At 39.2% G+C, this 23,175-nt stretch overlaps 1 protein-coding gene and 1 non-coding gene across 5 annotated transcripts in view; both read left to right on the top strand.

Annotated features, from left to right (window-relative positions):
- Nucleotides 1–23,175, top strand: part of LOC126456788 (trichohyalin) — a 378,453-nt gene that overhangs the window by 168,877 nt on the left and 186,401 nt on the right. For 3 of the 4 annotated variants that reach the window (XM_050092572.1, XM_050092573.1, XM_050092570.1), the window contains 3 exons: nucleotides 5,058–5,326; nucleotides 13,161–13,373; nucleotides 16,707–16,844. In XM_050092572.1, the coding sequence (XP_049948529.1) occupies nucleotides 5,058–5,326; nucleotides 13,161–13,373; nucleotides 16,707–16,844 (620 nt within the window). The remainder of the gene's footprint in view (nucleotides 1–5,057; nucleotides 5,327–13,160; nucleotides 13,374–16,706; nucleotides 16,845–23,175) is intronic. The other variant, XM_050092571.1, reaches the window with a different exon arrangement.
- Nucleotides 12,519–12,592, top strand: Trnat-ugu (transfer RNA threonine (anticodon UGU)). The gene has a single exon. It is a non-coding gene; the product is annotated as a tRNA-Thr (tRNA).

Genomic DNA, 23,175 nt, shown 5'->3' with positions numbered 1-23,175 from the left:
ACTCAGGTCTTGTGAGAGACACCAAGTTATAGGCTACACAAGGAAAGAAATTCAGATTTCAGTCAGTGCACCCTATCTTGAATTTTATGTCCCTTCTCTTTCCTGTCTTTCTCCTTGATTAAAGGTGAAGCTGTGGCTGTGAAAGCTCAAAGCTCTGTCAGAATAATCATCCTACTGCATTAGTCACAACATTTTGGTTAAATAAGCGCAATTATTTAATCTAAGTGTGATTTATTTAATCAAACTGCAGTCTCAGCAAGATATGCAGTAAGATTTTTTAATTATTGAATGTAATAAATAGCCTTAAAATGTGTTAAACAAATTCCCTAAAACTTATAACATTTCCAAATATTGTTATCATGACTGCCAATTAGAGCTTGGATACAAGCTCCTTCCTTTAAATGTGTGTAATCAGGTAATCTACAATTTAAACTCTAATATAATTCTTTTTTAAAACATACATATAAATTTTTCTTAAAGTGAATGATGCTGCTTATGATTTATCTGCATGAAATGCAATGTGCACTCACCCATGGTAACTGCCACAAATATTCTGTGTGTTCAGAGGTTAACATAGTCAAGAGATACATGAGTATCTGTAAAATTCATTCAATCTGTCAGTGTTAGACTGTGCAGACTGTAAGCATATTCAAAGAAGAGATGTGCAAGCAATTTTGTGTCTTGGATCTAATGGCTCTTTCTGTGCGAAAAGATTGGTATGTAAGTAAAAATGTGTCAGTATTGAGATTGTCATGAAATATTAAAGTGTGTAATAACTTTCAGTGCTATAATAACATTTTGGCTAACAAGAGTAATTTTTGTGATTGAGATCTTAATTGATGACCTTGCTTTCTAACATGTTTGTGTAGCTAACTGTAGCAGAACCAATGCTTGTAGAAATGTTGCACCAAACTGTAAGCCACTGGTTGCTTTTCTGTGTACCTTATGTGTATTTTTATTTCACTTTGAAACTTGTTGCTCAGATGTAAATAGTGGGCATTTTGCGGTATTTACTATAAACTTTTTTGGGATTTTTGGAATACAGCATAGGACAGTTGGAAACAGCTAGTAATGATATATACTATCAGACATTTATTCCTGGTCACATTAGTTTCATGTGTTGTGGTTGTGATGTGGTGTAATGCCATGTTATTGTCACTTTAAATATCCGATTGGAGTAATTTCAACAATGTAACTTCAAATATGTTCCATACAATTTTTCATTAGAGTTGACTAGGAATTATATTTGTGGCAGTGGCTTAGAGTTTTCTCATTTTAATGTTTCAGTGTATGTTTCCTGTACCACTATTATGTGTTATGACTTGTAAGTTCTGATGACAGTAGCTTGTTGAATATTGGAACTGATGTAATTGTGTAGCTCAATAATAATATTTAATGTAATATTATTTTGATCACCATCAAGATTTCCATTAATATATGTAGAGTAGATTCACAATTATTTTGTTGTTGTTACTTTTTTCACGTTTGATAAAACTCTCCTGACTATGAACAATTAATTTGTAATGAATAAATTTTCTGCTCACAGGTAGTTGTAGTACAACAAATTTTCCTTTGAATTGCATAATTCCCTTGGCAATTAATTTTAACCTATTATGAAGTTTTGTAATTATGTCTTGTAGCATGATATGAAAATCAACCAGAAAGTGAGTTCTTGAAGTGCTTGGCATATATTCTGTTGGTGTATAGTTGTCAAACAAAAGTTACCATATGAGTTGGTAACCAGCATTTACAGTTTCTTTCATTTATTATTGCTGTAGAGAACATGAAGAATTTCTTCAAATCAAAGACAGCAATCAAAAATCAAAACATACTACTCTACTCCCATGTACTGATTTAAAACTACTCCGAAAATACATAAATATTCACAAGAACATGGTTGTTGGAATATTTAAAATGGAAAAGTGAGTGTTTCATGGGAAAGTGATTTTACTTCAATACATGCAATTCAAATAGATGGAATAATTGACACAAAAGAAGAATGTGAGAATTGTGAAGGAAAGAAGTTTTAAATGTTCCTTTTCTGGAGTGGCAAAGGCCAACATTGCTGTCCCTGCAAATCTGTCTGTTCTCCTTCCTGATGCAATTATGAGTCTTCTTTCTTCTCCTGCTCTGTTATAACAGTTTTGCAGGAGTAAATTGTATTGACCTTGTTTGCTCTACATAGAAACTTCATCTGGAAAATTATATGCAAATGCAAAGTGGATGAAGTAGATTCATGTTGAAAATGTATCCTCTCTTTTCAGCCAATTTCTTGCCTACTGTCTTCAGGTATGACATAAAAATCTATTGACCATTCGTATAATAAATAAATGGAAAAAATATCTTTTTCCACAGCTTTACACACTTTTGAACAATGTATGTATAATAGCCATAGAGTTTAATTTCTCTGTCAACACCAGTTTTATTTGTACTGTGATCAATGATGATGTCTGACTTTATGATTTTTCCTGTTATTTCTTCCTTGGGTCTCACAGGAATCGCTATGCCAGTAGCTTTATCTTTTGTGGAACTATTTTCCATTCTGAGTTTTACTTTGCTGTCAACAGGTGTTCTTTTCTTTTCGAAACAGTTGGCTTTTCTCCACGATTTTGAAGAGAGCTTGCATGTTTTCATTACTATTCCCACTCCAAGAACTTTATTTTCCCACAGCACATCCAAAAGTAACGAGCTGTTGTAGTAGTAAAGGTATAATCAATTCAGAGCTTGATATGAACATGACAGTAGTTTACTAAGCATGGTCCTATTGAAGATGGTATATCTTTACCATCCTCCAAACTTTGAACTGACGTACCCAACCAGTTATAAGGGGACCTACTGTTTAATGTGGGCTCTGGACCAATTTGCAGCTTGAAATTTTTAATAGTAACAAACAGTGTCACACATGAAGGAAGTGATAAGTAACAGATAAGAGTCCTAGGACATTCTGGGTGATGATCCTAGACCATAGAATACATGGTTTAGTGCTTCACCACGTAGTGGCTATCCAACTGAATGATAATGTCATTTGTGAACATAAAAATACTTGTAAAATAATCTCTCTAAAATTCCCTAGATACTAAATTCAACAATCTCTGCTGGGCATGTACACACATCACTGTTTAGCATTATCCTGTTGCTGAATCACACAGAGCACACACTTTCATACTATATTTGTTTTTTCATATGCGTGCTAAAACCAATGCTGCCATGAAAAGAACATATTGTCTTAAATATTGTAGGATTCATGTTAGGTCGAAAACTGCTTTTACATTTACTTATGAAGAAATCAAAGAAAGGACCACCTTATGAATTGGGTCACAGTGAAACATGTGCCATTGTTATTTAGATGTAACATGGACAATGTAGCACCAAACTTATCATGACTCTATACTTTACTCACAAATGCTGGAAGGAAAAACAAGTCTGTTGACCAATAATCTTCGAATTTTGCCAATTACTTAAGCAAAATAACATTGAAAATCTAGTACATTTTGTGTAAGTACCACTCATTCCATGTATAGTTTTTTTTGTTTTCTTTTTTAGATTGTCTTTACATTTTATTATAGCAATTGTATCACCAGGGTGTCAGTTTGTTCCTTCCTTAAGTTTCAGATCATGCAGCCTTAAAGAGGCGATGAAAATAGTCAAACTCCTCTGACATCTGAAAAATGGGAGGTTGCACTCATGGCACTCATGGCATCTCCAATCTATCTTGCTCACTTGTGTGCGCATGACCAGGTACTTCAGATGGTGACTAAAGATCTGTACTGTTGTCTGAATAGAGAGACAATGCTCACATCAGTACACAGGAGATACAGATGGAAGCACTGGTCACAATACAAAATGCAGGAATGAACTACTTGCTTCATAGACAACCAAAATGCAAACATACCTGAATCATAATTATAGATTCATGTGGAAAGTATGAATCTTCTCATTCTGTGTGTTGTATTTCTAACTGGAGACTTATGTATAATGTATCCATTATTTTCACTTCTGCCAGCTACACACCATTTCGATCCATTTGATGTATGAGTATTGTGCTGTAAATGTCAAGTTTGTCATGTAGTTTGCTACCGATGTCCTGAGGTTTGTTTCAATATTCAGTTGCTGATTGTCTTAAGAGTGTCAGTTCCAACATTCTTTAGCTTCCCAGAAACACTGTCCACATGATCTTCCATGTCCCCATTGACAACAGTGAGGACACAGTGGCATTTGGTTTCAGGGGAGGGTGTTGTTGTCATATATTCCTTACCTGGTGATTATTTGGCCAAAGAATTCATCTCCTTCAGTTCATATCAGATCAAGATGCACACTGAAACTGCAGGTTTTATTCTTTTATCTAAAGTAACAGCAGCCATTGAGTACAGATATTTGAGTACTTGGCCACACAATTCTCACTGGTTCGCAGAATATAGGTGTAGATGTAAAATCTGAGAACAACAGTGTCATGCAAAATTGTTTGAAATGTCTGGGAACTGGAATGTAATATTGTAATTGTAAAATATCAGTTTCCATTAATCACTTATCATCCTCTTCTTCAAATGGGTCTGTCACTTTTGATGACCACATGCTTTAGTCTTCACTGTGAATATCACTCATCTTGAATTTTATGTTAGCAACCACTTCAAGAACCAATAATTCAGATATTGCTTTTTTCATATTAGGTCTTAATCTTGCAGATTTGATTGTGGATATCTGCTACTGTCATATTCTGTTCACAAATAAAATAAATCATTCCCCAAGTATCACATGTGACACCTGTTGCAACTCATACGCAGCTCACCTAATCTGTATGGCATATATCTGTAGCTGAAACGGTTGCCTTTGTGTCCCACATCCAGAGAATTACAATCAGCTGATAATGTTTCAATGATTCACCAATATGACTTACTTTCTGGATGACCTGTCATATAATTCCTGATTTTCATATTGTAGTTTGAAAAATTTTTACCCTAAAATAACATAAGTAGTAACGCAGTAGACACATATGTAGGGAAGAGGATGTTCATTGATCCTTTATTTCTGGGAGACAAAATTGCATCTGCTCATGACAGATCGAGCATCATCAGCAGCATCGGCCACTTATTACTTTCGTCGGCACACTAGTGACCTGTCACATTTATTAGACCTGAGTAATCACAGCAGCAGTCCAGCTCCATCTGAACCTGTCAAGCAGCAGAAGCCTACTCCATCCCCATCCAGAGCCCAGCAGAATGAAGAGCGGGAAAACATTAATAAACAGAGGAGACTGAAGATACAGTCACTGAAAGAGGTCCACTCTGTAGATGCACCAACAAATCCAGAAGTGGAATTCATTATACAGGTACAGTGATATCTATTCATACATACATACATACATACAGTAATCCTTGTTCCATAGATCATGAATATGATATTTTGTAATGATGTGGAACATGTCACTTTAACGTAAGTTTTCTTTGCATAAAATAATTAATTAATAATTTTTTTTACAGTTACTACTTCATATCCAAGAATTTATCTATTGAATAGAAGGACTTGTCATTTAGAAATTCTTTTAATTTGCTTTTAAATGTTGGTTGGCTATCTGTCAGACTTTTCATACTATTTGGCAAATGACCAAAGATTTTTCTCGCATTGTATCTCACCCCTTTCTGTACCAAAGTGAGCTTTAATCCAGAATAATGAAGATCATCCATTCTTCTAGTGTTGTAGCTATGCACTTTGCTGTTATTTTTGATTTGGGTGGTTTATTAATGACAAATTTCATAAGTGAATATATGTATTGTGAAGGTACTGTGAATATTCCAAATTCCTTAAATAAATGTCTGTGAGGTGATCTTCGATGGGCTCCAGCTATTATTCTGATTACAACCTTTTGTGCAATGAATACTTTCTCTCTTAATGATGAATTGCCCCAAAATATGATGCCATATGGAAGCAGTGAATGAAAATAGTCATAGTAGGCTAATTTACTGATGTGTTCATCACCAACATTTGGAATAACCCTAATAGCATTAGTAGCTGAATCTAACTGTTACAGCAGATCATCAATGTGCTTCTTCCAATTCAATTTCTCATCAATGCACACACCCAGAAATTTTGAGTATTCTGATTAGCAACAGATTTCTGTTCATAGTCTATATTTATCAATGGTGTTATAATGTACAGAATTGTATAAACTGTGTTTTCTCAAAATTTAGTGAGAACCACTTAATAATTTTCTGAAGTACATTATTTGCAAGTTCCTCAGCTGATTCTTGCTTGTTGGTGTGGTTGCTATACTTGTATCATCAGCAAAAAGAAATAGCTTTGCATCTTCATGAATATAGAGTGGCAAGTCATTAATATTTATTAAGAAGAATAAGGGACCAAAGAATTAACCCTGTGGGACACCATTCATGATACCTCCCCAGTTAGAGGACTCTGCTGGTTTTTGCTGAGTATCTTTACTGTTAATTTCAACCTTCTGGATTCTTCCTGTTAAGTATGGATTAAACCATTTATGCACTGTCCCACTCATACCACAATACTTAAGCTTATCTAGAAGAATTTCACAATTCACACAATCAAAAACCTTGGAGAGATCACAAAATATCCCACTGGGTGATATTCAGTTATACAATGCATTTAATGTTTGATCGGTGAAAGCATATATAACATTTTCTGTTGAAAAGCATCATTTTTACGAATATGTGATGGTACTCTTGAATACATTACTTTTTCAAGAATTTTGGATAAAGCTGTCAGAAGTGAGATTAGGCAGTAGTTGTTAGCATCAGATCTATCCCCTTTTTTATTCAATGGTTTAAACACAGCGTATTTCAGTCTGCCTGGAAAAATGCTCTTTGTCAGTGAGCTACTACATATGTGGCTGAGAATCCTACTTATTTGTTGGGGACAAGCTTTTAGTACTCTGTTGGAAATGCCATCAATCCCATGTGAGTTTTTTCTTATGAGTGAATTTATTATTTTCCTAATTTAAGTAGGGGAGGTGGATTGAATTTCAGTTTTATCAAATTGCATAGGTACTGCCTCTTCCATATACTGCCTTGCATTTTCTAATGAATGGGTGGACCCTATTTTCTCTACAGTGAGTATTAAAAATGTTTTCTACTTCTGACTTCTTGTTAACAAACTTTTCATTGTGTTTGATAGAAATACAGTCTTCTTGTGCTCTCGGTTGCCCTGTTTCCCTTTTAACAATATTCCAAATTGTTTTAATTTTATTGTCAGATGTGCTAGTCTCAGACATAATGCACATACTTCTAGACTTTTTAATAACTTTTCTTAATACAGTGCAGTAGTTTTTATAATGTTTCACTGTCTCGGGATCATTACTTGTGCTAGCTATAAGATACATTTCCCTTTTCTGTTTACAAGATATTTTTATCCCTGTAGTGAGCCATGGCTTTTTACATGGTTTCTTACAATTATATTTCACTGTTTTTTTAGGGAATCTGTTTTCAAATATACTCACAAAGGTATCATGAAATAGGTTAAATTTTAAATTAGCACCATGTTCCCTGTACATCTCTTCCCAGTCTAACTGTTGCAAGCTTTCCCTAAAATTTTGAACTGTTAACTGAACGCACTATTTTGGAGGACTGTTTTGCATTACTCTATGGAGCTATTTCATATGCTGTAACTAGCTGTGCATCACAATCAGACAGACCATTCTTAACAGGAAAAGTTTTTATTTGATTACATTTGTCTTGGTCTGTGAAAACATTATCTATAAGTGTGCTGCTTTCCTGTACCACCCAAGTAGGAAAATCAATAACTGATGCCAAATTGAAAGAATGAAGTAATACTTCAGTGTCAAGCTTTCTATCGAACTCTTTCAGAAAATCTACATTGAAATCCCCACAAACAATAATTTGCTTTCCTCTGTCTGATAGGTAGCACAACAAAGATTCCAAGTTCTTCAAAAATAGTTGAAAATTTCCCAATGCGGACCAAAAGATTATAAAAGTGCCATTGTTTAGTTTCATCTCACATGCACATTCTTCTATATGTTACTCTATGCAAAATTTTTTAGTTTCCAAATTTTTCTCACTGTGACAGATTTTAACATATATGGCACGTTAATAGCAATGTGTATCACACCTCACCTAGAATAGAATTAAGTTTAAAGTAGAATAAAAATGAATATAATAGAGGGAAACATTCCACGTGGGAAAATATATCTAAAAACACAGATGATGTGACTTACCGAACGAAAGTGCTGGCAGGTCGATAGACACACAAACATACACACAAAAGTTGAAGATGTATACACACTTGTGTCTTGGTATCTGCGGATGGGTATGTGTGTGTGTGTGCGAGTGTATACCTGTCCTTTTTTCCCCTTAGGTAAGTCTTTCCGCTCCCGGGATTGGAATGACTCCTTACCCTCTCCCTTAAAACCCACATCCTTTCGTCTTTCCCTCTCCTTCCCTCTTTCCTGATGAGGCAACATTTGTTGCGAAAGCTTGAATTTTGTGTGTATACATCTTCAACTTTTGTGTGTATGTTTGTGTTTGTTTGTGTGTCTATCGACCTGCCAGCACTTTCGTTTGGTAAGTCACATCATCTGTGTTTTTTTAATATATATTTTTAATATATATATATATATATATATATATATATATATATATATATATATATATATATATATATAGTTATAATAGAGGGAAACATTCCACGTAGGAAATATATATCTAAAAACAAAGATGATGTGACTTACCAAATGAAAGTGCTGGCAGGTCGACAGACACACAAACAAACACAAACATACACACAAAATTCAAGCTTTCGCAACAAACTGTTGCCTCATCAGGAAAGAGGGAAGGAGAGGAGAAGACGAAAGGAAGTGGGTTTTAAGGGAGAGGGTAAGGAGTCATTCCAATCCCGGGAGCGGAAAGACTTACCTTAGGGGGAAAAAAGGACAGGTATACACTCGCACACACACACATATCCATCCACACATACAGACACAGGCAGACATATTTAAAGACAAAGAGTTTGGGCAGAGATGTCAGTCGAGGTGGAAGTGTAGAGGCAAAGAAGTTGTTGAAAGACAGGTGAGGTATGAGTGGCGGCAACTTGAAATTAGCGGAGATTGAGGCCTGGCGGATAACGAGAAGAGAGGATATACTGAAGGGCAAGTTCCCATCTCCAGAGTTCAGATAGGTTGGTGTTGGTGGGGAGTATCCAGATAACCCGCACGGTGTAACACTGTGCCAAGATGTGCTGGCTGTGCACCAAGGCATGTTTAGCCACAGGGTGATCCTCATTACCAACAAACACTGTCTGCCTGTGTCCATTCATGCGAATGGACAGTTTGTTGCTGGTCATTCTCACAAAGAATGCATCACAGTGTAGGCAGGTCAGTTGGTAAATCACGTGGGTGCTTTCACACGTGGCTCTGCCTTTGATTGTGTACACCTTCCGGGTTACAGGACTGGAGTAGGTGGTGGTGGGAGGGTGCATGGGACAGGTTTTGCATCGGGGGCGGTTACAAGGATAGGAGCCAGAGGGTAGGGAAGGTGGTTTGGGGATTTCATAGGGATGAACTAACAGGTTACGAAGGTTAGGTGGACGATGGAAAGACACTCTTGGCGGAGTGGGGAGGATTTCATGAAGGATGGATCTCATTTCAGGGCAGGATTTGAGGAAGTCGTATCCCTGCTGGAGAGCCGCATTCAGAGTCTGGTCCAGTCCCGGAAAGTATCCTGTCACAAGTGGGGCACTTTTGTGGTTCTTCTGTGGGGGATTCTGGGTTTGAGGGGATGAGGAAGTGGCTCTGGTTATTTGCTTCTGTACCAGGTCGGGAGGGTAGTTGCGGGATGCGAAAGCTGTTGTCAGGTTGTTGGTGTAATGATTCAGGGATTCCGGACTGGAGCAGATTCGTTTGCCACGAAGACCTAGGCTGTAGGGAAGGGACCGTTTGATGTGGAATGGGTGGCAGCTGTCATAATAGAGGTACTGTTGCTTGTTGGTGGGTTTGATGTGGACGGACGTGTGAAGTTGACCATTGGACAGGTGGAGGTCAACGTCAAGGAAAGTGGCATGGGATTTGGAGTAGGACCAGCTGAATCTGATGGAACCAAAGGAGTTGAGGTTGGAGAGGAAATTCTGGAGTTCTTCTTCACTGTGAGTCCAGATCATGAAGATGTCATCAATAAATCTGTACCAAACTTTGGGTTGGCAGACCTGGGTAACCAAGAAGGCTTCCTCTAAGTGACCCATCAATAGGTTGGCGTACGAGGGGGCCATCCTGGTACCCATGGCTGTTCCCTTTAATTGTTGGTATGTCTGGCCTTCAAAAGTGAAGAAGTTGTGGGTCAGGATGAAGCTGGCTAAGGTAATGAGGAAAGAGGTTTTAGGTAGGGTGGCAGGTGATCGGCGTGAAAGGAAATGCTCCATCGCAGCGAGGCCCTGGACGTGTGGAATATTTGTGTATAAGGAAGTGGCATCAATGGTTACAAGGATGGTTTCCGGGGGTAACAGATTGGGTAAGGATTCCAGGCGTTCAAGGAAGTGGTTGGTGTCTTTGATGAAGGATGGGAGACTGCATGTAATGGGTTGAAGGTGTTGATCTACATAGGCAGAGATACGTTCTGTGGGGGCTTGGTAACCAGCTACAATGGGGCGGCCGGGATGATTGGGTTTGTGGATTTTAGGAAGAAGGTAGAAGGTAGGGGTGCGGGGTGTTGGAGGGGTCAGGAGGTTGATGGAGTCAGGTGAAAGGTTTTGCAGGGGGCCTAAGGTTCTGAGGATTCCTTGAAGCTCCACCTGGACATCGGGAATGGGGTTACCTTGGCAAACTTTGTATGTGTATTTGGGATATGTGTGTGTGTGCGAGTGTATACCCGTCCTTTTTTCCCCCTAAGGTAAGTCTTTCCTAACCCTCTCCCTTAAAACCCACATCCTTTCGTCTTTCCCTCTCCTTCCCTCTTTCCTGATGAGGCAACAGTTTGTTGCGAAAGCTTGAATTTTGTGTGTATGTTTGTGGTTGTTTGTGTGTCTGTCGACCTGCCAGCACTTTCATTTGGTAAGTCACATCATCTTTGTTTATATATATATATATATATATATATATATATATATATATATATATATATATATATATATATATATATAAACAAAGATGAGGTGACTTACCGAACAAAAGCGCTGGCAGGTCGATAGACACACAAACAAACACAAACATACACACAAAATTCAAGCTTTCGCAACAAACTGTTGCCTCATCAGGAAAGAGGGAAGGAGAGGGGAAGACGAAAGGAAGTGGGTTTTAAAGGAGAGGGTAAGGAGTCATTCCAATCCCGGGAGCGGAAAGACTTACCTTAGGGGGAAAAAAGGACAGGTATACACTCGCACACACGCACATATCCATCCACACATACAGACACATCCCACGTGGAATGTTTCCTTCCATTATATATATATATATATATATATATACACACACGTGGAATGTTTCCCTCTCTCTCTCTCTCTCTCTCTCTCTCTCTCTCTCTATATATATATATATATATATATATATATATATATATATATAATGAGGGAAACATTCCACGTAGGAAATATATATCTAAAAACAAAGATGATGTGACTTACCAAATGAAAGTGCTGGCAGGTCGACAGACACACAAACAAACACAAACATACATGCAAAATTCAAGCTTTCGCAACAAACTGTTGCCTCATCAGGAAAGAGGGAAGGAGAAGGAAAGACGAAAGGATGTGGGTTTTAAGGGAGAGGGTAAGGAGTCATTCCAATCCCGGGAGCGGAAAGACTTACCTTAGGGGGAAAAAGGACGGGTATACACTCTCACACACACACATATCCATCCACACATATACAGACACAAGCAGACATATGTCTTGCTCATTTCATTCCATCTCTGCCCAAACTCTTTGTCTTTAAATATGTCTGCTTGTGTCTGTATGTGTGGATGGATATGTGCGTGTGTGTGAGTGTATACCTGTCCTTTTTTCCCCCTAAGGTAAGTCTTTCCGCTCCTGGGATTGGAATGACTCCTTACCCTCTCCCTTAAAACCCACTTCCTTTTGTCTTTCCCTCTCCTTCCCTCTTTCCTGATGAGGCAACAGTTTGTTGCGAAAGCTTGAATTTTGTGTGTATGTTTGTGTTTTTTTGTGTGTCTATCGACCTGCCAGCACTTTCGTTCGGTAAGTCACCTCATCTTTGTTTTTATATATAATTTTTCCCACGTGGAATGTTTCCTTCTATGAAGATGGTATCTGTTCTTTCGGATATGTCCGAAAGATCTTTTGGATATGTCCGAAAGAACAGATACCATCTTCATATATATATATAGTTAAGGCTCACTGGCCATTTGACCATCTTCTTCTGTGCGGATGCACAAACAGTGCCCAAACTCTTACGGGAAGCAGCAGTAAAGCTGCGAGTAAAGAATATGATGCGCAGGGGCACTATGAATATAGTGCGGGACAATAAGTTGCAAATATGGGTCTCACGGGAGGCATGCCAGAGATAAGTCCCTGCAGTTGCACTATCCTCTGTGTCCTCGGTGGCTCAGATGGGTAGAGTGCCTGCCTTGTAAGCAGGCGATGCTGGGTTCGAGTCCCGGTCGGGGCACACATTTTCTGCTGTCCCCATTGACTTATATCAACGCCTGTATGCACCTAAGAGTATTCATTTCATTGTAAATACAATAATTACTAGCATATTGATATTAATGATAAATAGTGATTTTTTATTCCAAATCTGACGTCTTGCTCATTTCATTCCATATTACTTATGCATTAGTGTCTGACAGTATCCTACTACTATATAAAATTATATGTTGGAAAGTGCTCATAACTTACAACTTAATGTAATCTAAATTTAAATAATGTAATGATAGCAAGTAAAAATAGCAGGTGATATGATGACATGAAACTGGTTAATGGACCTTAAACATTCTCAGCAACAGAAATTTCCTCTCATTTACTTTTTCCATTATTTGTTCCTCCTGTTCTTCTCTCCCTTTCAGCAACAGTAAAAAAAAAGTTGAATTAGCAAAAAAAATTATGTAAACCAAATTAAATGAATTTTGTTTAAGTGTGTCATATTTGCTTAAGGATTCACTATTTTACTTTCATGCACAAAATACAGAGTATTTCTTCTTTGAAATAAATGCCTCTCTTTTTCTAACTTTAATAAGGTGAAGAAATCTGCCAAAAACAAAGATGCATCTAAGAATAACGCTGTAAACAATAAATCAAAAACAACATCATCAATTCCAACAAGCAGTTCGTCGAGTAGCGGTACCAGCTCTGAAGACAGCATTGAAGATGAAAGTAGTGACGATGATGCAACAAGCACTGCTGGCACAGAAACAACAGAGACCACATTAGTGAATGACAATGAGCTGCAGGTATGGTCATTAGGTTAGTACTTTAGGCTTATACAATTTGCAATTTGTATGCCAAAGAGAATTTGTGAAATACCTATGTAATTTTAGTTTTTACAGTCTGGTATCCTGATTTTCTTAATGGCATGAAATCATTTACTTTCAGTATTTCATTTCCTTCAAGATATTGTCCTGTTTTAAGGCATTAGTCTTATTTTCTGTCCACCTAAGTCAGTATTGTTATATGATCAATAGGGAAAGTACTAGCTGTATCAAATATAGATACCTGGTTTAGAGGTCAAAGAAAACAGAGTGATAATAGGGAGTGGGTTTTAAACTCCATTAGCTTCTCAAACTATAAGTCCATTACTGAACAGAACAAGAAAAAGAGGGAAGTAAAAGGAAGTAAAATAAAATTAGGAAAGTTAGTACAGAAAAGATACAAAAAACATCATGTACAGAAAGCATAAGAGGGTAGTATTTAATATGATTTAAACAAGAACAAGTAGTAAACTATACAGCCTGGATTGATGAAAAATTAAGAAATCACATTTGAGGAAACTGTACTCATTGAGAAGAGAATATTAAGTACAATAGAATAGAAGATAATAGAATATAAGGGGGCAGTCCAGTGAAAATGAGACAGATGGAAAAAGATAAGAAAATTGTTTATTATTTCAAAAGTAATCACTATAACTGTTAGTAGGTTTATCCCACTGAGTTTGTGGCTACCTATGGAGTCATGATTGTACTCAGGAATGCACCTCTTAATCTGATGCAATTTGACAGCCACAAGTGTCTTTCTTCAGGACTCCAAATGGAAATTGTGTAGGGAGATATCAGGACTGTGTGTAGGATGTGGAAGGGTACCCAGTGAAACTTATGCATATGCAGTGTAGTCAAATCAACCTTGGCAACATGTGGCCAAGCATTATCCTGCAACAGAAAGATGCCAGTCATCATCATCCTGAACTGGGAATTGTTAAGGAACTACCCATTGTATCATAGCATGAGAACTATTAATATTTCCAATACTGTCATGTCTATGTTGATGGTAATCTGGGGTGACAGAGGGAACTTAGCTTTTGGGTTAGCCTTATAAGAAGACACAAATGTTTGCCAGGAAGAGACAGCAAATGCTACATATCTAGTAATCTTGTGATCAATGGGATACTCTTCCTTTCTTCCTTGTACTCTGAAAGTGGATTTTTTTTAAGCCATTAGTCAGAGATGCTTACCTGAGATGTCAGTTAATATATTAATAGCTATATCCATCTTCTCGTTTCACTGTGGTTATTTATATTATGGCAGCACTCTTATTTTCAGATGTGCTTATATATTATAACACAACAACATTTAATGTGTTTCATAGTATTTTATCTTTGTGGATGTGAGAGGAGCTTCTATATTTTCAGTAAGCTATAAAAAATTTTGTGTAAAAATCTAAAATGTAACAAAGAGAAATCTGTGGAAGTGAACTGAGAAGAGAAAAGGGAAAGCAATTATTGAAAGTTAAGATCATGGTGTTGGTGAGAGTATATGTCATAGAACTAGTTCCCACCTCTAGAATTCAGAATTACTGATGTTTGGAGGAGGGATCCAAATGATGAAACCATAAACTGAAAGTATTGATTGATGATAATTAAAGAGTTTTGTGTATGATCTGATCTGTACCAATTTTATTTAGAGAGCAGATTATGACAAAAGTCTGTCTCAGAAGAGACCAATATCATATATTTTAGCATGGATGTAAAGATTTACTTACTACCAGATGAGCTCCAGTTAGTTCTTGTTCGGGCTGTTTACATCTCATTCTCCAACTATTTCAAATGTAATGCTGGGTCTACAAAATAAGTTTGCTTGAGCACTGTTATATCAAACTATGATCAATAATGCATGAACTATTATGAGTACAACATCTGTATCTGACTCATCCCTATTCACTGCATCCCTCTGATATGCTGAAACCTATCTTTATAATTCTTTGTTTACAAGATGAACATTAGTATTAATGGTTGTGTCATCAGCTATTCATATTTTCATTTGGGAATTGTCATTACAATTTACATTGTCATTCAGACTGACTTGCCAACAGTGTACTGATTTTTGATATGATGCAGGTTGAAGACTACTGAGATCCAGCCCAGATTTTTAAGGGAAAAATTACCAATAGAATTGTTTGTTAATATTCACATTCTCTTTTAACTGAATAAAAATTATAAACTGGTGAATACAAGTGTCAATCTCACCTCTGTGAAAAAGCTTCTACAGTACCATAGATGTGTGGATTGTGTATGTGTATGCCACACTTTCATCATACCTCTCTTGCCCATTTAATGTTCAGTTTTCTCTTTGTGTGCTTCTCTTCAGTTGCTTTTAAAAGGTTGGAGAGGTTTTACACTTCAGTTACTTAGTTTCATGTTCCAGGGATCATTTTGTATGATAAATTGTAATGATGTGGAACAAGTCATTTATCCATTCACAATAGCCTTTTCAGGTCTCAATTTATGTGACAAAAATTTTCTTTCCCCTCTGGATTGGGACTACATCCACTGCGAAATGACAGCCTTCTACTGTTTCTCCTCCTTTTGCTAAGAAACTATTAATTTTTCAGTTGCAGTTCAGTGATGTCACATATTGTATGTATTGTATTGTATTGTATGTTAACTGGGGACCTAGAAACGACAGATAGGCTCTGTCCCCGCCGCAGCCTAAGTGGTCCACAACCCCATGATAACTACCGCAGTCTACTTCACCCCTCCACCGCCCCACACCAAACCCAGGGTTATTGTGCGGTTCGACCCCCAGTGGACCCCCCAGGGAACGTCTCACACCAGACGAGTGTAACCCCTATGTTTGCTTGGTAGAGTAATGGTGGTATACGCGTACGTGGAGAACTTGTTTGTGCAGCAATCGCCGACATAGTGTAACTGAGGCGGAATAAGGGGAACCAGCCCACATTTGCTGAGGCAGATGGAAAACCGCCTAAAAACCATCCACAGACTGGCCGGTTCTCCGGACCTTGACACAAATCCACCGGGCAGGCACTCCTTCCCGCTTGGAAAGCTGTGATTAGTCCTGACAGATATTTGTAATGAACTGAACATTTTTTGTTACCACTGAGCAAAACATTTAGTTCAGAAGTTCACAATCACTAAAAATTGTAGCAAAGCTTGTAGGTTGTCTACTTTTTACTTCTGTGTATTCCTTGTTGCTTATGAGGTGAAATATGCTATTGTGATGTACCTCATTTAAGGTTCCTCATATTACCTATTAACAATATAACAAATTTTAAGAAAATGGTGGGATTATTTATGTAGGCCTAACATGAATTTCATTTCAGCCTGTTTTTTGCAGGATCAGATAGAAAGTCTGAAGCAGGAACTTGAGATGACACGAAGTAGATGTGAAAGATTAGAACGCGAAAAAAGTGATTTGTTGCTTCGGAGAATAGCCTCTATAGACATGGCTCCAAGTAAAACTGCAGCTTCAGAGGTAACTACATATGAATAATTTTATGCACATCTTCTAGCATAAGGTATTATGGTAATGTTTTCAGTTTATGTAATTTCTTTATGCCCATAACATTTTCTAAGATGTTGAACAATATAATTAATTTTTCAAACTTACATTATCAATCACAGCAGTCAAATATGTATCACAAGGGTGAGCAGAAATGTTTCCTTGGTCTCTCTCTCTCTCTCTCTCTCTCTCTCTCTCTCTCTCTCTCTCTCTCTCCTGCACACACTCACACTGGCTAGCTAACTACACAGTCCAGTCACAATAATGTGACTGTCTGTCAAAGGCGCGAATAAACCGCCTTTTACAGCACAGATATGCACGAAGAGAGTCAATGAGATTATGGAAAGTACCAACAGGGGTGTGGAACCATGCCGACTCCAGTGTCATATCCTGTTGTTCTAGGTTTCTTGCATCCATGATGCAGAAAGCCCAACCGAGGTCGCCCCAGAGATTCTCAATGGGGTTTAAATCCAGGGAGTTTGGTGGCCAGAGGTGTGCGGTAAATTCATCCTGGTGTTCCTTGAACTACGCACACAAACCTGTGAGCTGTGTGGTGTGTTGCATTGCCCTGCTGGTAGATGTCACCATTCAGAGGAAAAAACAAACTACATGTAGGGATGGATGTAGACCCCAAGGATAGATGCATACTTGTGTTGATCCACTGTGCCTTCCAGAATGATGAGGTCACCCAGGGAATATCATGAAAACATTTCTCATATCATAACGCCTTTCCTCCTGCCTGGAGCCTTCTGACAATTTTTGCAGTGTCATACACCCCATAGATCATTTGTTCGATGAAGCATAAAATGTGATTAATTTGAAAAGGCCAACTGTCACCATTCGGTGGACATCCATTCGCAGTATTGGCCTGCAAATTCTAGTCTTTGTCGTGAGTGAATAGCAGTCAGTGTGAACCAGGCACCCTTTGTAGAGGCCCATATGCAGCAACTTTTGTTGAGTAGTTATTGAGGAGACACTGTTGGTAGCCCCTTGGTTCATCTGGATAGTTAGTTGCGCAACAATTTTGTTTCTATTCGCCCATGCACACCTCTGCAGCCATTGTTCACCCCTTACATGTATTGCCTATGCCACACTACAGTTGCCTCAATGACAGCTTTGGATAGTGCCATTTTGCCACACATGGGAACAGTTCACAAACTCAGCTGTTTCAAAAATGCTTCCACCCTTGGCCCAATATGTACTCTCCAAAGCTAGTGATGCCACCTTGCATCTACAAGTACTTATTGCTCACTGATGTTGAACATAGGCTGTGATCACATTAATGTGATTGGACCATGTAACAGCTGTGATTGTTTTCATATTGTTGTGTCCTTTTATATGTGCCTATCAATAAAAGTAGATATTTCATCTTCTGAAAGTAAGTACTGGTCAACAGTTCTGTTTATTAATGTTATAGTTTATTTACATTGTTAACAGTAATGCTCCTTTCATGCCTCCTTAGGGTGCACCTGATACTATTTTCACTTTTGATGATGTCTTCCCAGTCTCTTAGCTAGAAAGTCTTTAATCCAGTGACATACCTCTGATATTCCACAGCAGTTTATGTTTATTGCATGACAGTGCAGAATTTTATTAAAGACTTCCAAAAGTGATATGAACATGGCATTAATCTTATCTATAGTTTTCTGGATCTCATTAACAAAAAGAGCAAACTGAGCTTCACAAAATCTGTGATCCCAGAATCCATGTTGTTCCCTACAGAGGAGTCATTCACAATGCAAAAAAGTCAATACACAAGCACAAAATATGTTCCATAATACTACAGCATATTAACATCTCTGAAACAGGTCTCTAATACTATATAGACATCACTGAAACAGATATTTTGAGAAGGAATGTTGCTACTCACCATATAGCGGAAAAGCTGAGTCGCAGGTAGACATGACAAAAAGACTCTCACAATTAAAGCTTTCAGCCATTAGCCTTCGTCAACAATAGACACAAACATGCAACTGAAACAACACTGCAAGCAGTAACACCAGTGCATGATGGGAATGGCGACTGGGTGGGGGTAAGGAGGAGGCTGGGATGCGGAGGGTGGGGATGGCAGACAGTGAAGTACTGCAGGTTAGATGGAGAGCAGGGGTGAGGTGGGGAGGGGCGTGGGGGAGAAGTAGCAGAAAAGGAGAGAAATAAAAAGACTGCAAATGGTGGTGCAATGATGGCTGTGTAGTGCTGGAATGGGAATAGGGACGGGGCCGGATGGGTGAGGACAGTGGCTAACAAAGGTTAAGGCCAAGAGGGTTATGGGAATGTGGGATGTATTGCAGGAAAAGTTCCCACCTGCGCAATTTAGAAAATCTGATGTTAGTGCGAAGGATCCATATGGTACAGGCTGTGAAGCAGTCATTGAAATGAAGGATAATATGTTTGCCAGCGTGTTCAGCAACAGGGTGGTCCACTTGTTTCTTGGCCACAGTTTGTCGGTGGCCACTCATGCGGACAACAGCTTGTTGGTTGTCATGCCTACATAGAATGCAGCACAGTGGTTGCAGCTTAGCCTGTAGACCACGTGACTGGTTTCACGGGTAGCCCTGACTTTGATGGGATAGGTGTTGTTAGTGACCGGACTGGAGTAGGTGGTGGTGGGAGGATGTATGGGATAGGTCTTGCATCTAGGTCTATTACAGGGGTATAAGCTATGAGACAAGGGATTGGGAGCAAGGGTTTGTAAGGATGGATGAGTATATTGTGTAGGTTCGGTGGACGGTGGAATACCCCTGTGGGAGAGGTGGGAAGGATAGTCGGCGGGACATTTCTCATTTCAGGGCACGACTAGAGGTAATCAAAACACTGGTGGAGAATGTAATTCAGTTGCTCCAGTCCTGGGTGGCACTGAGTTATGAGGGGAATGCTCCTCTGTGGCCAGACGTTTGGACTTTGGGAGGTGGTGGGAGACTGGTAAGATAAGAGATGGGAGATTTGTTTTTGTACAAGGTTGGGAGGATAATTACGATCTGTGAAGGCTTTGGTGAGATCCTCGAGAGGGACTGCTCGTCACTGCAGATGCGACGGCCATGGGTGGCTAGGCTGTACGGAAGGGCCTTATTGGTACGGAACAGGTGGCAGCTGTCAAAGAGGAGGTATTGCTGGCATTTAGCAGGTTTGATATGGATGGAGGTACTAATGTAGCCATCTTTGAGGTGGAGGTCAACATCTAGGAAGGTGGCTTGTTGGGTTGAGTAGGTCCAGGTGAAGCAAATGGGGGGAGGTAGTTGTGGACAAATAGCAAAGATATCATCAGTGAATCTGAACCAGGTGACGGGTTTAGGACTCTGGGATTTTAGGAAAGATTCCTCTGGATGGTCCATGAATAGGTCGGTATAGGATGGTCCCATGCAGGTGCCATAGACATACCCCAGATTTGTTTGTAGGTAATGCCTTCAAAGGAGAAATAATTGTGGGTGAGGATATAGTTGGCCATGGCGACTAGGAAGGAGGTTGTTGGTTAGGAATCCATAGGGCGATGGGAGAGGTATTGTTCAATAGCAGTGAGGCCATGGGCATTAGGAATGTTAGTGTACAGGTTGGTGGCATCAATAGTGGCGAGCAGGGCACCGTGTGATAAAGGGACAGGAACTGTGGAGAGTCGGTGGAGGAAACGGTTGGTATCTTTTATATAGGAGCATAGGTTCTGGATAATAGGTTGAACATGTTGGTCTATGAGAGAGATTCTCTCAGTAGAGGCACAGTAACTGCCACAATGGGTTGTCCTGGGTGGTTAGGTTTATGGACTTAAGGAAGCATGTAGAAGGTAGGAGTGTGGGGAGTGGTAGGGTTGAGTAGAGAGAGGGACTCTGGGGAGTGGTTCTGGAATGGGCCTAAGGATCTGAGTAGTGTGAGTAGTGACTGGAGGTCCTGCTTAGATTTTATTTCTCTCCTTTCCCGCTCCTCCCCCCCCCCCCCCCCCCCCCCTCCCTCCCCATCTCTCTCCTGGTCTCCATCTAACGTGCAGTACTTCACTATCTGGCACCCCCACCATACTATCCCCCCCCCCCCCAGCCTCCCCCCCCCTCCCCACAAGTCGCCACTCCCATCTTGCACTGGTGTTGCTGCTTGCAATGTGGTTTCAGTTGCCTGAGACTGCAGTAGTGTGTGTGAGTTGCGTTTGCGTGAATGTATTGTGAGAGTCTTTTTGTTGTGCCTGTCTGTGACTCAGCATCTCCGCTATACTGTGAGTAGAAACTTTCCTTCTCATAATATTGTTACATTCTATCCCGCATTTTGCATTGTTTGAAATAGATGTCTAATTTTTGTGTCAGTATTGTGTCTCTTATATCGTGCAGCTATTCTTAAAGACTGGAAAGACCTGCACATTTCGCAGTCTTCTTAAAGTCTTCAATCATCATTGATTGTTTGTAATTTTTATAGTCTCTGATTTCCATTTCTGTCTGTATTATCATTAGTGTTCTTATTATTCCTGACTTTATCCTGTATCTTCTTCGGGTTGATGCATTAATTTGGATTTGGGAATGTTAGTGGTACAGGGTGGCTGGATGCCTTTCCTGTAACCAACCCTTCTGACCCAGGATGGAATTTGTGTACCTCATCTGTCTGCATCTAGTGGTATCTCATGTGAAAGTGTGAGAGTATTTTTGAAATGTTTCTGAGTTGTGTAACTTGAGTTAGGATGTGGATACCAGCCCAGTACTCATCTAGTCAGATGTGGGAAAGTGCCTAAAACTACATCTAGGCTGGGCGGCACATTGGCCCTTGTCATTAAGTCACTGAGTGGGTTTGATCAGGGCCAGTCTGCTTGTGCTTCCTCAAATCCGAGAAACACCATGCAAATGCATGCAGCTATCTGGGTGGTATAGTTCTTAATTAGGCAAAAGCTTTTTGGGCAGCAATGATTCAGTCTCAGTTGAATCGAGCTTGCAGATCTCCATGCCATCATGATAATTTTATAGCATTGTTATTAACCATAGTTGGTCCTTCTCACCCTTCACCATCTTTCACAGTGCTAACCTATATAGCATGTGGCACGCAATATTTCTGAATTTGAAGTACAGATGGTACATTTTCTCTTTCCCAGAGCTGAACATTTCCTGTTGGCTGCTCAGGTAGTTTCTAAGTTTTTCCTTGTCACTCTTATTAAGCTATACTGCCTACCTTTTTAACTTTTTGTTAAACACTGGTGTCCTGTAATGCTGCTATAGCCTTGTAATGCTGCTATAGCCTTGTAATAACTGATCCATATCTGCACATTCACTAAATCAATAACTGTGGGCGTGTTTGTTGCCAGCAGATCGAATAAGTTTCTCTCATGAGTGAATTATCTCACTGCTTGAGGTAATTTTTGAAAAAAAAAGTTTACTATAATTGCAAAAGAATCTGTGTATCCCATTCCAAATGTGTGCCTCTCACAGTCTCTAGTCCTAGCTAGTAAATTGAAAACTTCTCCAGTCACTGTGACATGTTCATGAAATCTTCTCCTATCAGGAAATTCATGTGCATTATTCTCCAAGTTTTCCCTGAGTATTTCAGCATTTAGGTACCTGTTGTTAGTGGACAATAAGTATACCACTAACATCACCATATGGAGTGCATCTTTTCAGTATGTATTCCATCTGGAATTTAAAATTTCACTGTTATTTCTTTCTGATGTTTTTGATGTTGACCAGTATTAGACTTGCAATTTCTTTTCTGACTTATAGGACATGTTTTCATCTGTAACAACAAAGTCCTTGCTCTATGGTGTACAACACCAAACTGCCTGTTGACTCTACATAGAAGACTATGTGCAAGCCACCTGTATTCTGAAATCCAAGTAGCTAATTTCTGTGTTTAATGCACCCTCGACTCATTCAGGGAGCAGAGGGGCAGTACAGTTTTCCACTTGACAGTGCTGGTCAAGATATCTGCATCCAAGATTGTGATCAAATCAGCAGTCTCTCTTGTTGAATCCTTCCATCCAGCTCCAAATCTGAGGAGAGCAGATGACCCTCTGGACAATGCTGCAGCTTACAGTTATGCTTCCAGTTGGTGCCACCTATTGTGTTTTGTAGTGGTCAGTGGTGGCCTCCTCTACATCTTGAATGGGTTCCCCTGTCTGACAGGTTGAGTTCATCTGACTGCTGTTTTCCAGAGGTGCTCTATCACGTGCCTGACAGTTAGAGCTCCCAATGACATCCTATTCCTGCTGCAAATCTGGACCAATCTGAAGATAGACTGTACTCAGTACAGATGAAATCACTCATTCTGCCTCACCCATTTTACCAGCAACAGCCAACACCAAATGCATGTTCTTTTTTGTGGGGCAGAGACACCTGTGAAATAGTAC

This window comes from Schistocerca serialis, chromosome 2 (genome assembly GCF_023864345.2).
Source record: "Schistocerca serialis cubense isolate TAMUIC-IGC-003099 chromosome 2, iqSchSeri2.2, whole genome shotgun sequence".
Classification (NCBI taxonomy): Eukaryota; Metazoa; Arthropoda; class Insecta; order Orthoptera; family Acrididae; genus Schistocerca; species Schistocerca serialis.
The sequence above is the reverse complement of the archived record's forward strand: the minus strand, read 5'-3'. Positions and strand labels throughout refer to the sequence as shown.